Source organism: Poromitra crassiceps, assembly GCF_964638095.1.
Source record: "Poromitra crassiceps genome assembly, chromosome: 13".
Classification (NCBI taxonomy): Eukaryota; Metazoa; Chordata; class Actinopteri; order Beryciformes; family Melamphaidae; genus Poromitra; species Poromitra crassiceps.
The window spans coordinates 36,683,290-36,695,627 of NC_139644.1; the positions used below are offsets into that span (position 1 = coordinate 36,683,290).

A 12,338-nucleotide genomic window follows, 5' to 3' on the forward strand; every position below is an offset into this window, starting at 1 on the left:
GTGGGTTGATTATGGGTAAAGCCATCCTTTATTTCAGTAAAGCATAACTGAACAAACACAGAGAAAGAGACTGTTCATCTTATCTGTCTATTTCAGGCAAACGTCTTGAAAACCCACTCACTGCTGTGTAAATGCAGGCTGTGCATGCCAGATTGTGAAGTCCTGGTAAGTTTGTGTATCTGACATTATTCTCTGGTGTTAATTTTAAGAACTGCAGTATACGATATCATGATGGAACCTGTTGCAGTTTGTGACGTAGACACAAACTGGGCTTTTCAGTGATAGCACATTTATTGGGTTGTAACCATGACGACATGATACATGCCCTGTCTCTTCTTCAAAATTATTCTTAAAAAAATGCAGCATTTTATGAGTGCACAAGATATAAGTGTTAGATATGGTGTTTTTTATGGTGCATCTCCATGTTTTCATCTGCATTTTTAGGTGAACCGAGTCCTGATGTCCACAACAGTGGACGTTTCATAAAAAAAAAAGATTACATAGAATATTTGAAAAAATGATTTTTCCTCCAAGAGACTTGAAAATAAATAAATAAATGCAATTCTGATCTCAGGAGGATATTACTCTAACTAACATATATCCTGCATTTGTTCCGCATTAGTACTGCAATATTCAGTGCAGCTTTTTGCATTTCAAATGTTGAATAGCTGTAATGTAGTGAGGAGGTGCAAGTCTGTACATTCTGGGGGCTGAAAACAATCAAACTTACCTTTTCAAAACAAGGAAAATGCCGCAAACATGCAGTAGTCACATCGCTAATAAATATTGATTCTCTCATGTCTGCATTGGCAGGAGAGTCAGAAGAATGATGATGAGTGTTTCATCTGTAGAGGTGCAGGAGAGAAAGACCTGGTGGTGTGCGACGAGTGTCCTCGTTCCTTCCACCAGGACTGTCATCTGCCTCATGTAGACGACGCCATGTTGGGGTGAGCTTTGAGAAGAATGGGAAGCAGGAGATAGAAAAATCCAATTTGTTGTTACTCCGTTCTCTATTTTATGCACTGCTTTACCTTCTTCTTTCTTTTATGTAGCTCTACTATTACTTGGGGACGTAATCCTATGCCATTCAAACTCTCAGTGATTTCTATCTTTCTCCTTTTTTATTTTTGCGTTACTAAATCATGAATTGACACATTGTATATGTGTGGGCACACAGGTGACTTCAGTCAATTTAATTTACCCTTTCACAAAATGCACACGTTTGCAAGTAAGTCTTGAATTATGTCATCCAGGGATGCATGAGTACATACAGTATAGACGGTTTTCACCAGAGCGCAACCCCACAGCACTTCCTTTTTCTCAGCATTCGGCAAACTGCAGAAATATTCACTCGACATCGTTACTTTTGTTTTTGCCGCTCAGCTGTATAGACTGTTTTCACAGAATGGTCAGTCCTGCACTTGAATGTTTTTTTTTTCTTTTTTATGTCCATAGCAAACACTGCAACAGGAAGTGAGCGGGGGTTCAATTTAGAATGTTTTTGTTGTCAAGTTAAAACCGTCTATATGCCAATATTTTCCAACTCTTTTGGCCAATTGCCAATATGATAGACCGGTATGCACGCTACTTCCCCCCACCTAATTTCAGACAATAATGTCTCTTGTGTTGGCCCACTGGCAGATGCTTTGAAAAATTTACACATTCACTGGGCAAAAAAAATTAAAAATGCTTCAACTTAGGTTATGTAAAACATGCCATATTTATAGTATGTAACGTTTTCTTTAAAAAAAAAGTAAGATTCATCCTACTTAATAGCAAAATTGGGATTAATCTGGTTAAATAAGTTAAAATACATCAAGAAAATACAGAGAGATCTGTTTTATTTGGTACAGCATTGTTAATGGTTGACTGTGTGTGTGTGTGTGTGTGTGTGTGTGTGTGTGTGTGTGTGTGTGTGTGTGTGTGTGCGTGCGTGCGTGCGTGCGTGCGTGTGTGTGTGTGTGTGTTTGGCCAGGGATGACACTCCATGGATTTGTACGTTCTGTGTATTCAAGGCCAGTCAAGCATGGCGTTACTCTCAAGAGCAGCTGACCCATGAAAGAGCCTTGTCCCGCCGAATATCTGAGCACATGCTGGTGAGGAGGACGCTGTGTATCTCTGCCTCCCCCTCTGTCTTCCACTCTCTCTACCTGTCTCTCTCTATCCATCTGCATCTAATAACCAAATGACATGGATACAAACATCCATCTGGTCAGCTGATCCATTGACCCGCCCCTCTTTCCTAACACTAAACAGGAATGCCAGTACCTCCTCCTGTCTCTGTACAATGCAGATGAGGACCAAATCTTTGCTACAGACCCACGCATCCATGTAAGTCTCCTTCACACACTGTCTTTCTCACACACACACACACACACACACACACACACACACACACACACACACACACACACACACACACACACACACACACACACACACACACACACTCCCTTTTCTCCAGAACAATTATTATACAAATTGTGTTGTCATTTTTTCAATGAAGTCACATTTTCACAATATTTTCTAGGAAATTGAGATACACAGTATCTGTGTTTCAGGTTTTGTGCAAATTCTGAGCAAACTTGCCATACAGGGAGGAGAAGTAATAATGATTATGTCACGTAATCTTCTGGTAGCCATATTTCTTTCTTTCCAGCGCTGATGAGTTATGAGAGATATTAATATCAATATCACAGGAGAAATGCGCATTCTGTGATGCTCGCCATATATCTGAGAAACGAGTCGCACAAAAGAGTTCTTCTGGGAGTCACAGCGCAAAAGACATTTTAGGGCTGTCGAGCCTTTGGCTGCAACACTTGAGCATCTAGAACATTTGATCTGCTGCAGGATTATCAGGCCGTTTGGGCCGGTCGCATCGCATCATAGCCAGCTGTGCAGACCACAGGGTCCTGCATTTAAGAGTGACATGCAGGGAGTGGAAAGGGATTTCCCTTCACTCTGACTGAAATGGTCGGCACCAATGGCAGAGCCCATGCACAACGATCATCTCTTACAAGCACAGCTGCACATAAGCACCTTATGTGGCTGCAGAATGTCGATAATGTATATATATATATATATATTTTTTTTTTTCCTCCTGTGTCTGAGTCTGCTCGTCTGTCCTGTTCATGAACTCTTAAAAAAAAGCACCTCAAGTGAGCGTTTTATTTTGATTTTTTTGTGAAATTGAGGATTTTTTTTCTTCAAATTTGGCTGTTTCCATCAATCTTTTATAATGTGATACTTCAAAATGTGCATCAAAATACATTGATGGAAACAAAGCTAATGTATATTTCTTTAGAGTATATTGCATTGATTTCTACCTGGCGCCAACAGGTGAGAGGCTACGCAACCCTGATCAGGAGTCCGATGTGGCTGGAGAAGGTAGCAAAGAATCTTCTGAACAGACGCTACCAGGCTGTTGGAGAGTTTGTGTCTGACATGCAGCTCATCTTTGCCAACTGTGCAACATTCAACAGGGTAAGAAACACTATCATTCTAACCTCAATGTGACGTGTAGTTTTAAGTGTTCCTAATGTTTAATTCTCACAAACTTTCACAGTGTGGATCAGAAGTTGGTGAAATTATTATTAGTATTATTATTATTATTATTATTATTATTATTATTTGTTATTATCATTATTATTATTATTGTTGTTGTTATTATTATCATTATTATTATTATGTTCTTTTGCAGGATAATGCAGAATTCCAGGCCATGGGCATCAGACTGAAGGAGTTATTTGAGAGAGAATTTAAGAATGTATTCAGCATCCAACCAGGAGACTGTTAATCCATCAGACTGATAAATAATCTTTCTTCAGGAAGTCGGCAAATATTGGGAAAACACTATAAAGGGCTTTTAACCCTGGGCAAATCCGGGACTAGTTGACCCTACTAGTCCAGAGCACAGCTATCTCAACTTTTTAGGGTTATATACAGTATACACCCCAGAAAATAGTTTAAAAACATGTGAAAAGGGTTAGAAGACTTGTGGGTTAGGGTTACTGGGTTAGATGTATACCTGTAATCATAGGCCACATGTACCTTCGGACATGCTGGGCTAAGAAGAGCTCTGTGTGAATAGTTAGCCATGGATTAAATGTCTGTGTAATATATGAGGAACGGATAATATAAATATATGAAACTATATTAAAGAGTTAACACTTCTGATGAACCAAACTTCGAAATTTGACGATGATGCCAATAGACTTGGATATTTGACTGCACACAAAACTAATATGACTCTTCCAGCTTAGAGAGTTTCATCAATCAGGACTCTGGGGAAACTTGTGGATGAGACCTGGCTGATTGGGTTATTTCCAATGGAGATTAGAGCTAGATTTAGAACATTTTTTACCATCCAATAATGATAACAAACTGTTGTCGATTATGAATATAATTGTAAAAAAAAATTAATTAGGCGATTGCCCTAATTACCTAATGATGTGATGATGTCATCAGTGATGTCATCCTTCCTGGCTGAGGCTATAAATTCAGTTATGATGTCATCAGTGATGTCATAGAACAGGTGAGGCCGTGTAGTGGCCAAGCTGCGTATGTGATGTGCAGCGGGCGAGCCTAGGAATCGAGCGCGTGTAGCGTGCAAGATTGCTAGTGTATACAAATGTCAATTAGATGGTAATCTGCATGAGAAATAAGAAAAAAAATTTTTTTTATAATGATCATCCCCTTATAGTGATCAATTTGACCCGTCCCAAGGTGATCACTATAAGAGGAGTGCACTTAAAAGTACCCTACAGTACATGAAGCATGTGCTATGTGAAAAACCCATAAGAGTTCAGATATGTCCATTTTGGAAAAACTAGATATATAGATGTAAATAGAGGATAGCGTGTCTGAAAGATGTTTCCAATCATGGATTTAAATTGCCTGCTGGTCTTTACAATACTAAAGGCCAGCTATACTATGTAAAGTAATATAATCTCACTGCCATTTTCTATTTTTTATGTGCTATTTTCTAAAAAAAAAAAAAAAAAAAAATGGTATCTATGAAGTATTTTTATTTCTTATTTGTGTTAAATGGATTGTAAGCCAGCAGAGTACACCCCCCTACACAGGTGAGGATGCTATGTAATCTGCAATGTATTATGCTCTGAAGAAGGCATGTGAAACATGTTAGCCTAAATAAAATGTTTTGAATCCGAGCAAAGTCTTGCATTTACATTTTTGGAGTGCCGCAATTTCCATTCATTGAGTGTGCCAACCTCCACGTATCTGTAGTTGAGCACCCACAGCCAAGGAGGCAATCAAAGGAACCTGCTCTGCATCTCAATTTTAGTGATATCCATTATTTTGTAAAAGTCAGTCACCATTTTAAAACAGTGGGTGCCTCAATTTGGAATGATAATAGCAATAGGGCCTACTACAGATATACTCTCATATTAACGCATAGGCTACTGTGTCACTGTGTCATTTCAATCACATCCCAATATTCTTTGAAGGGAGAGATACCCACTTTCACAAACACAAAGTTCGTATTTCCTTTCTTCCAAACACACAGTCACTCTGTGTGTGTGTGTGTGTGTGTGTGTGTGTGTGTGTGTGTGTGTGTGTGTGCGCGTGCGTGTGTGTGTGTGCGTGCGTGTGTGTGTGTGCGTGCGTGTGTGTGTGTGTGTGTGTGTGTGTGTGTGAAGAATGAGAATAATAAACACATGCAGTGGGTGTGAAATCTATAGTGCACTGCGATGTCTGTTTTGAAATAATAATAAATAAATAATCTGTAATAGGCTATTCCTAACATTCAATGCATTCGTCTTAACCTATTGTTAGGCAAATCAAATCCTGATCATAATCCTTGTGTGGTGTGTCAATAATCTCAAGCTGAAGCCTTTATTATCCAATTAACTTTCTGCTGGGACAGAGCTGCAGTGTGTGCGGGTCTGTTGACGTCATCATCACAGTTGCCAGCAAATCCCTGCTGAGAGCTGCGCAGTGCGCAGCCGCGTTGCGCATACGTAGGCTGTACAGAGGAGAACCCACGCAGCCATTTCTCTCCCCAGAAATGAAAAACAGCGGCCGGCCTTCGACCGCAATCTAACCCACTGGAGGGTTGATTTTAAGCCTTAAATCCCGGCGGTTAACTCCGTGAAAGGGGCAGCATCACGGCTTCAAACTTTCCCCAGAGCGCCGCGCCTGCGCAGCCACACTGGCTTCCGTGTGTTTCTGCGCCAAACATGGAGGGAAATCTGCACGGACGTAACGCTACTAGCGACGTTGCAACAATGCAGGTTAAAATGGAAGTCGATGGAAATGCATCTGCGCTGGTGCTGGGCAGGCAGAGGGAGTCGTCTGCGCCCTGCAGCGATGGTGTGGAGCTGGCGGAGACAGAGCAGCAAGCAGCTGCGACCACTTCTTTACTACTGTGTGAGTGTTCATGAAGCGTTAGAATAAACCAGTCGTTCTCAACCTTTTTCATATCAATTAAGGAAGAAGGAGACATCATTTAGTTCACATATGGCCATGGACCTTGATCAGATTTAATCTCTCAGGCGCCAATCTGAGAATATGTAGGCATACAGCCTAATTGTCACATATGATTTTGTCCAGAATCCCATGCCATGACTATCTCTGTATTGTAGGTAGAGAGAGATAGAACCCTATGATCAAAGTTCTTCTACATTTTCTAATTGTATCTAAATTAAATGATGATGAAGTTTAACAATTAATTGTTTTTGCTGGAACCCTCCCCCAGGGGTGGTCCATGAACTCCATATTGAGAACCACTGGTTTAAAGACACACAAGGAACCTGCTGATGTCCACAGAATTGTTAAAGATGGCGTAGATCCAAATGATATCAAGGACATTGTATACTTATCTCTCACATGATCACAGCATTGATGACAATGTCTGTCCCCAAAGTAGCCATTCATTTGATTTGCTGTCAGGTCTGAGTGACATAATATCCGTTTGTCTCACCATCAGATCCTGTGAGTACAGACAGGTTCTTCGCTACATCAGGGGATGGAAAAACGTACCTGAAGATAGCTCCAGGTCAGCAGAAAGAGTGTGTGTGTGTTTTGTCATCTATGGTCAGTATGAGAGCTGGCAGCAGTATTTCTTCTAAAGGCAACTTATGTCAATTCCACGCTTCCCAGTCATTGTGTAGTATGTAAGCAGCCGTGCAAAGCATCCTGGTAGAGCGCCACGGTACCGATACCAGTGATAAAACGATACTTTTAAAACAGTACCAGTGATAAAACGATACTTTTAAAACAGTACCGGTGCTAAATCGATACTTTTAAAACAGTACCGCTGCCTAAATGGTGCCTGAACCAATGCTTTTTTAAAGAGGATTAAGCGGCGCGCTCCAAACAATAATGTTAGTGAAGGTGCGTGTGCCGTGTGCGGAGCACCAGAGGGTGGATATTTCACTCAGCAGTTGTAAATGTACCGTACCGGTACCATAGTGGTGCCGGGTTTTGGTACCCGACCCTACTCATAAAAACAAACTGTTAAACTAACAGTTGTCAATCCAAAATAAAGGCACGTTCAGCAACCGCATGGCTTATTTCAGGCATCAAATGTTTTCAGAACACACATTTTGGTGAACTCTTTTTGTAGTAGAAGCTATTATTTATGTCTATGAGTAGAAGCGGAAGTTTGCAACGACCCGCCATGTTTTATCCACTTTGAATTCTGGTGGCAGACGGCCCAGTCCGCCACAGACAGCTCTGCTTGGACGAACACAGCATTCGTCCAATCAGGTGCAGCAAGGAACCAATATCGAAGCCCACCTATCAAGTGTCCAATACTGGGAAGCAACTTTACCAAAGCCAGTTCAAATGGAATGCTGAGGCAGGGAAAACACTGGTTCATAAGATCTTCAACCGCTAACTTGGAGCTCTTATGTTCTCTGACCAGCCTCCTCTTGATCTTTCCTTTTCCCAGCCTCGGTGATGCCACCCACTCCCTCAGACAAGACCTTCAGCTCCAGCTCAGACTTCTCCTCCAAAGCCGTGTTGTGCCTGATCGAGGCGGTGGGGCGCCGCTGGGGCCTGTACGAGACCCGCGAACGCTCGCAGCTCTTCCAGAGCGTCCAGGAGGAGATGGCCGCCAAAGGACACGTCCTTCCCGTGGAAAAGATCCGCCGCAAGTGGAACAACCTCATTGTCACCTACAAGAGGGTTAAAGACCGCAGCCGTGAGACCGGCCATGCCAAGACCTCCTGGGAGTTCTTTGATGTAGGTCCTATAGTGAGAAAACAGACCTAGTGACATATTTCCAATGCTCAGTGATATACATAAGCAAAAAAGAAAGTCCTAGGCTATATCAGAGCTAAAGCATTAGACACAAAGTTTAAATGCACACTAGATTATTATTAACTTAAATTAATAATATGGGGCTAATCTGAACATGCAACTGGCTCTGGAAATGGAACTGGCAGCTATACCTTACCTGTACTCTATCCAGCTTATTTTTGAATGCCCCCCTGTAAAATAGTTATGGGTGCAAGGTCCGGTCTAGAACATGACTGATTGTTGCAGCTGGCGCATTTCCTCGCAAAAACTCCGCCGCTGCAAAAAAAGTTGCTTGTCACAATAAATAACACTCATTTGATGACTTATTTGAGGGAATGTAATAATTTTATCTAGCGTTATCACATCCGCTATTTCTGTTGCTCTTTGAACAACTCGGGATATTTATCGACAAGAGTTTTGCCAAGCTGGACATGCTACGCTACGGGCTACAGTATGTTGTGTCTGTGTCAGCAGCGTAACAGGGGGGGGGGGGGGGGGCTGACACTGGAAGATGCACCCATATTTCACGTAAGGCATCATGGCAGCTAGAAATAAGGTGGATAGAAAGTGGCATCACTTGCCACCAAAGAACAGCTAATAGCAGATGGCCAGTTTGGTACTCTACTTTTCAGCGTTAGACGACAGACATCAGGCTTCACCACAAATTGCCATTTGCGATTTGATGACATCTTAACCGGTTTTGAGAAATTGTATATTATACTCTGGATCATTACAGATCACTTCTGTGATGAGTCCAGTGGGCATTTGTCAGCCACTACTTTCAATTTATGAAACAATGTCCCTTCTTTTCTGTTCTCTCTCTAGTTGATGGATGCCACTCTCAGCGACACTGTTGGTGCTCAGATCATCAACAGCAAGAAAAGCAAAGCCAGCAACACTGTCGCTCCACTGGCTGGTCCTCTGGCTGGTCCTCTGGCGAAGATCGCGGCAAAACCGCAGCTAACACAAGCCACCACCATCATCCGCCCTTATGGTGACTTTGCCACCACTGGCACCATGGAATTGATGGGTCAGGTTGCCGCCGGCACTAAAATCAACAACATCATCAGCAACAACAGTAGCAGCGTAACAGCCATGGCTACAACCAACCCAGGAACACATGGTGCAGAACTCAACCCCCTAATAGTCCTTAACAGTGACATTGTTACCACCAGTACTCAGCCGGCCACCCTGGTTCCATCTCCCTCCTCCATGGCTTCCTTCTATCCTACAGACACAAGCTCTCTGTCCCCTTCGCTCGGCTCAACCAATAACCCAGAGCCTAAAGGCCACCGCTACATTAGCCTTAAAGCGCCATCCCTCTCGTCGGCCGTCGCCCCCTTTCGCCTTAGCAACACACAGCTCAGCAACAATCAGAATCTCCTCCACCTCTCCTCCTCTTTTCCCCCTGCTTCCTCCTCTCTCACGTCCTCTATGTCCAGCTCGTTTTCCTCCACCTCCATGATGGGGACAGAAGGACAGAACCACGTGGGGAACGAGGAGCAGAACAGCGCCTCCTTGCTGCAGGAGATGCTGAGGCGGCAAGAGGAGCAGGCCTACCTGGATGGAGTGGCTCGCCACCGGGTGGAAGCCAGGGAGAAGAAGCGCGAGAGGAGGGAAGCGCGCATGGCGGAGTCCCTGGGCAGGATAGCCACGGCCCTGGAGCTGCTCTCCTCCAAACAGGACACAGTCATCGCCCTCCTACAGAGACTGGCAGATCGGAAGTGATGTAGGGTAACGGACTGAGGAGCTCTGAGAACTCTTTGAGCTCAGATCCAAATGGCAAGTTTCTTCTCACCCAGAGTCCCAGGCTCATTAAGACTTCTGTGTACTCCTGCCATGTGATCCGGAGGAAACAGGTCAGAGACCCATATTTGGTCCACATCCATAGACTCTATTGCACATGAAATGTTTTTTTATTCTCCAGAATTTAACTGAAGTGAAATGATTTTTTTTATGAAACTATTATTGGGATCATATAGATTGTCAGACATAAAGGAGGAGGAAAACTACACCACATTTGTCAAACATTTGTATTCAGTATAGTAACAGAATCGCCTCGTTCCTCTTGGTAGCTCCATATCTACAGGTCCGTCTGCATGGTTGCTCTCATTTACATTTGACACTGTAGCCATTTAGTTGACACCCTTGTGATGTAGCCTACTGAGTGCAACTGCAGAAGATCATGGTCACATTGCTGTTGTAGATTTTCACCACAACAGACAACCGCAGGAGTAAGATTGCAAGGGTCAAATCTTCAATACACAAACAACAGATCTAACATGATCATTCCAGTGTCCCAATATAGTCCAGGCATTTTACGCAAATATGTGGGTCAACCTCACACTAATTGCAACAAAACCAAACTCAACTGATTTTGTATCCTCAATAGCCTATGTCCTCAATGAAGGAAAAAAAGTGTTAAGGAAATGTATGAAGGGAAAGTTTTGAAAATGACCTAAATATGATGGAAGCCTATGGAAGCCTTTTTTTTTATTTTTTATTAATGTGCCATAAATCTCATCACTTATATCCTGTATGTTTTTTGCTTCAAGGAGAAAAAAAAAAAATATATATATATATATAAAAAAACGTTTTTGGTAGCATCATATAGGTCATTTTCTAAAATTTCCCTTCATACATTTCCTTAACACTTTTTTTCCTTCATTGAGGACATATTGAGGATACAAAATCAGTTGAGTTTGGTTTTGTTGCAATTAGTGTGAGGTCAAGTGACATTTTTACTGGACTGATAGTGGTCATGTATGATAGATAAGTGCTAGTAAAGAAGTAAATGCCATAGTATCAAGATGGGAGCACGATCTGTCTGCCTCTCTGCTCTCTGTAAAAAAAAAAAAAAAAAAGTTTTTTGTCACATGAAGGTCTGTTATTATTGAATTTGCACTTTTATGTGGTTTTGACAGAATTTATGCTCATATATAATGTTATACGTTTGTTATTAGTTTCTTAATCTCAAAGCAACTTCCTGGTAAGGTGAGGTTTGAAATAATAAAAAACATCATTATATGCTTTTCAATAGATTACATTAATAGGGAGAGCCAGGGCAACATACTATCTGTGCTGGATTGTCCTGCAGAATGCAAAACGCAAACTGGCTTTAACACATCAGTGTAGTTGAGGACAATATCCATAAAACAACCGTTTGGAGAGGTTTTGATTTATTAAGCACATTTTGTATCTGTATTTACAAAACTACAGTAATACAAAGTGAAAACTTCCAAAGAATATATGTTGAAAGAACACTTTTATTCTACATTCTGCCACATTAGTTTAATTTGTTTGCATGTCCCATGCAAATTTCAGATTTTTCTAACGCTACCAAAAACTACTGTGGTGCTCCTACTTTTCCATTCTGACCTGCACTGTACTGTGTATCTCGTTCCGAGATGCTTTAGTTTGACTCCTCTGATGTCTGCACAGACCGTTAGCACCACTAGGTGGTGCTTTTGATTTACTAAGTGGTGTTTGAGCTGCTGATGGGATTTTTAGAGTGTGGTCCAGAGATTCCCAGGAGTACTTGTATGCTTGAAAGGTCAAAGGTCAACCTCTCACAATAAGGGTAATTTTATAGAATAATATGCAATTGTATAGTAAATGATGTCTGTTGTGTTTTTAACCTGAGCTACACCAAGTCAAATTCCAATCAGCTGTGTGCAAAAAAGAAGAAGCCTTTAGAGGACACCGGGGTGTCTGGCTGAGATGATCCCTCTCTTCACAAAGTCCACTGGGCTCATCCAGCTCTTCAGTGTGAATGAATACTCTTCCCACAAGTCCCTGGTGGGGGTGCAGAGGAGGGGGCACGATCATCTATCAGGCTCTTCCTCATCTGCTACAAAGGAATGCCATAGGCAGCCATATTCTCCTATTTCACTTCCCACCACCCAATTCACCCATTTTGTGTCTAAAAGGCAGGAAGTAACACAGATGCAAGCAGAACACTAACGAGGGTTTCCAACTTCCAATCCATTTAGGCCATGTTCAGACTAGGAGGTCAAATCTCATTTGTGAACTTTAGTGACCTATTAATGACTTTATCCAGATTGGTTTTATGA

The 12,338-nt window shown here is 42.0% G+C and overlaps 2 protein-coding genes across 5 annotated transcripts in view; both read left to right on the forward strand.

Moving 5' to 3' along the window:
- Positions 1-5,140, forward strand: part of sp100.1 (SP110 nuclear antigen, tandem duplicate 1) — a 13,513-nt gene extending 8,373 nt beyond the window's left edge. For all 3 annotated transcript variants that reach the window (XM_083650194.1, XM_083650195.1, XM_083650196.1), the window contains 6 exons: positions 97-165; positions 814-947; positions 1,976-2,096; positions 2,257-2,331; positions 3,340-3,483; positions 3,701-5,140. In XM_083650194.1, the coding sequence (XP_083506320.1) occupies positions 97-165; positions 814-947; positions 1,976-2,096; positions 2,257-2,331; positions 3,340-3,483; positions 3,701-3,796 (639 nt within the window). In that variant the 3' untranslated portion in view covers positions 3,797-5,140. The remainder of the gene's footprint in view (positions 1-96; positions 166-813; positions 948-1,975; positions 2,097-2,256; positions 2,332-3,339; positions 3,484-3,700) is intronic.
- A 993-nt stretch (positions 5,141-6,133) lies between these two features.
- LOC310788663 (uncharacterized protein) lies at positions 6,134-11,079 on the forward strand. 2 transcript variants are annotated; one of them, XM_083650200.1, is made up of 4 exons: positions 6,134-6,390; positions 6,950-7,018; positions 7,916-8,208; positions 9,091-11,079. In XM_083650200.1, exons 1-4 carry the CDS (start codon positions 6,201-6,203, stop codon positions 9,991-9,993), a joined length of 1,455 nt encoding a protein of 484 aa, XP_083506326.1. In that variant the 5' UTR covers positions 6,134-6,200; the 3' UTR covers positions 9,994-11,079. The 2 variants fall into 2 exon arrangements, with proteins under 2 accessions (XP_083506326.1, XP_083506327.1); XM_083650201.1 differs by lacking the exon at positions 6,950-7,018.
- The last annotated feature ends 1,259 nt before the right edge of the window (positions 11,080-12,338 follow it).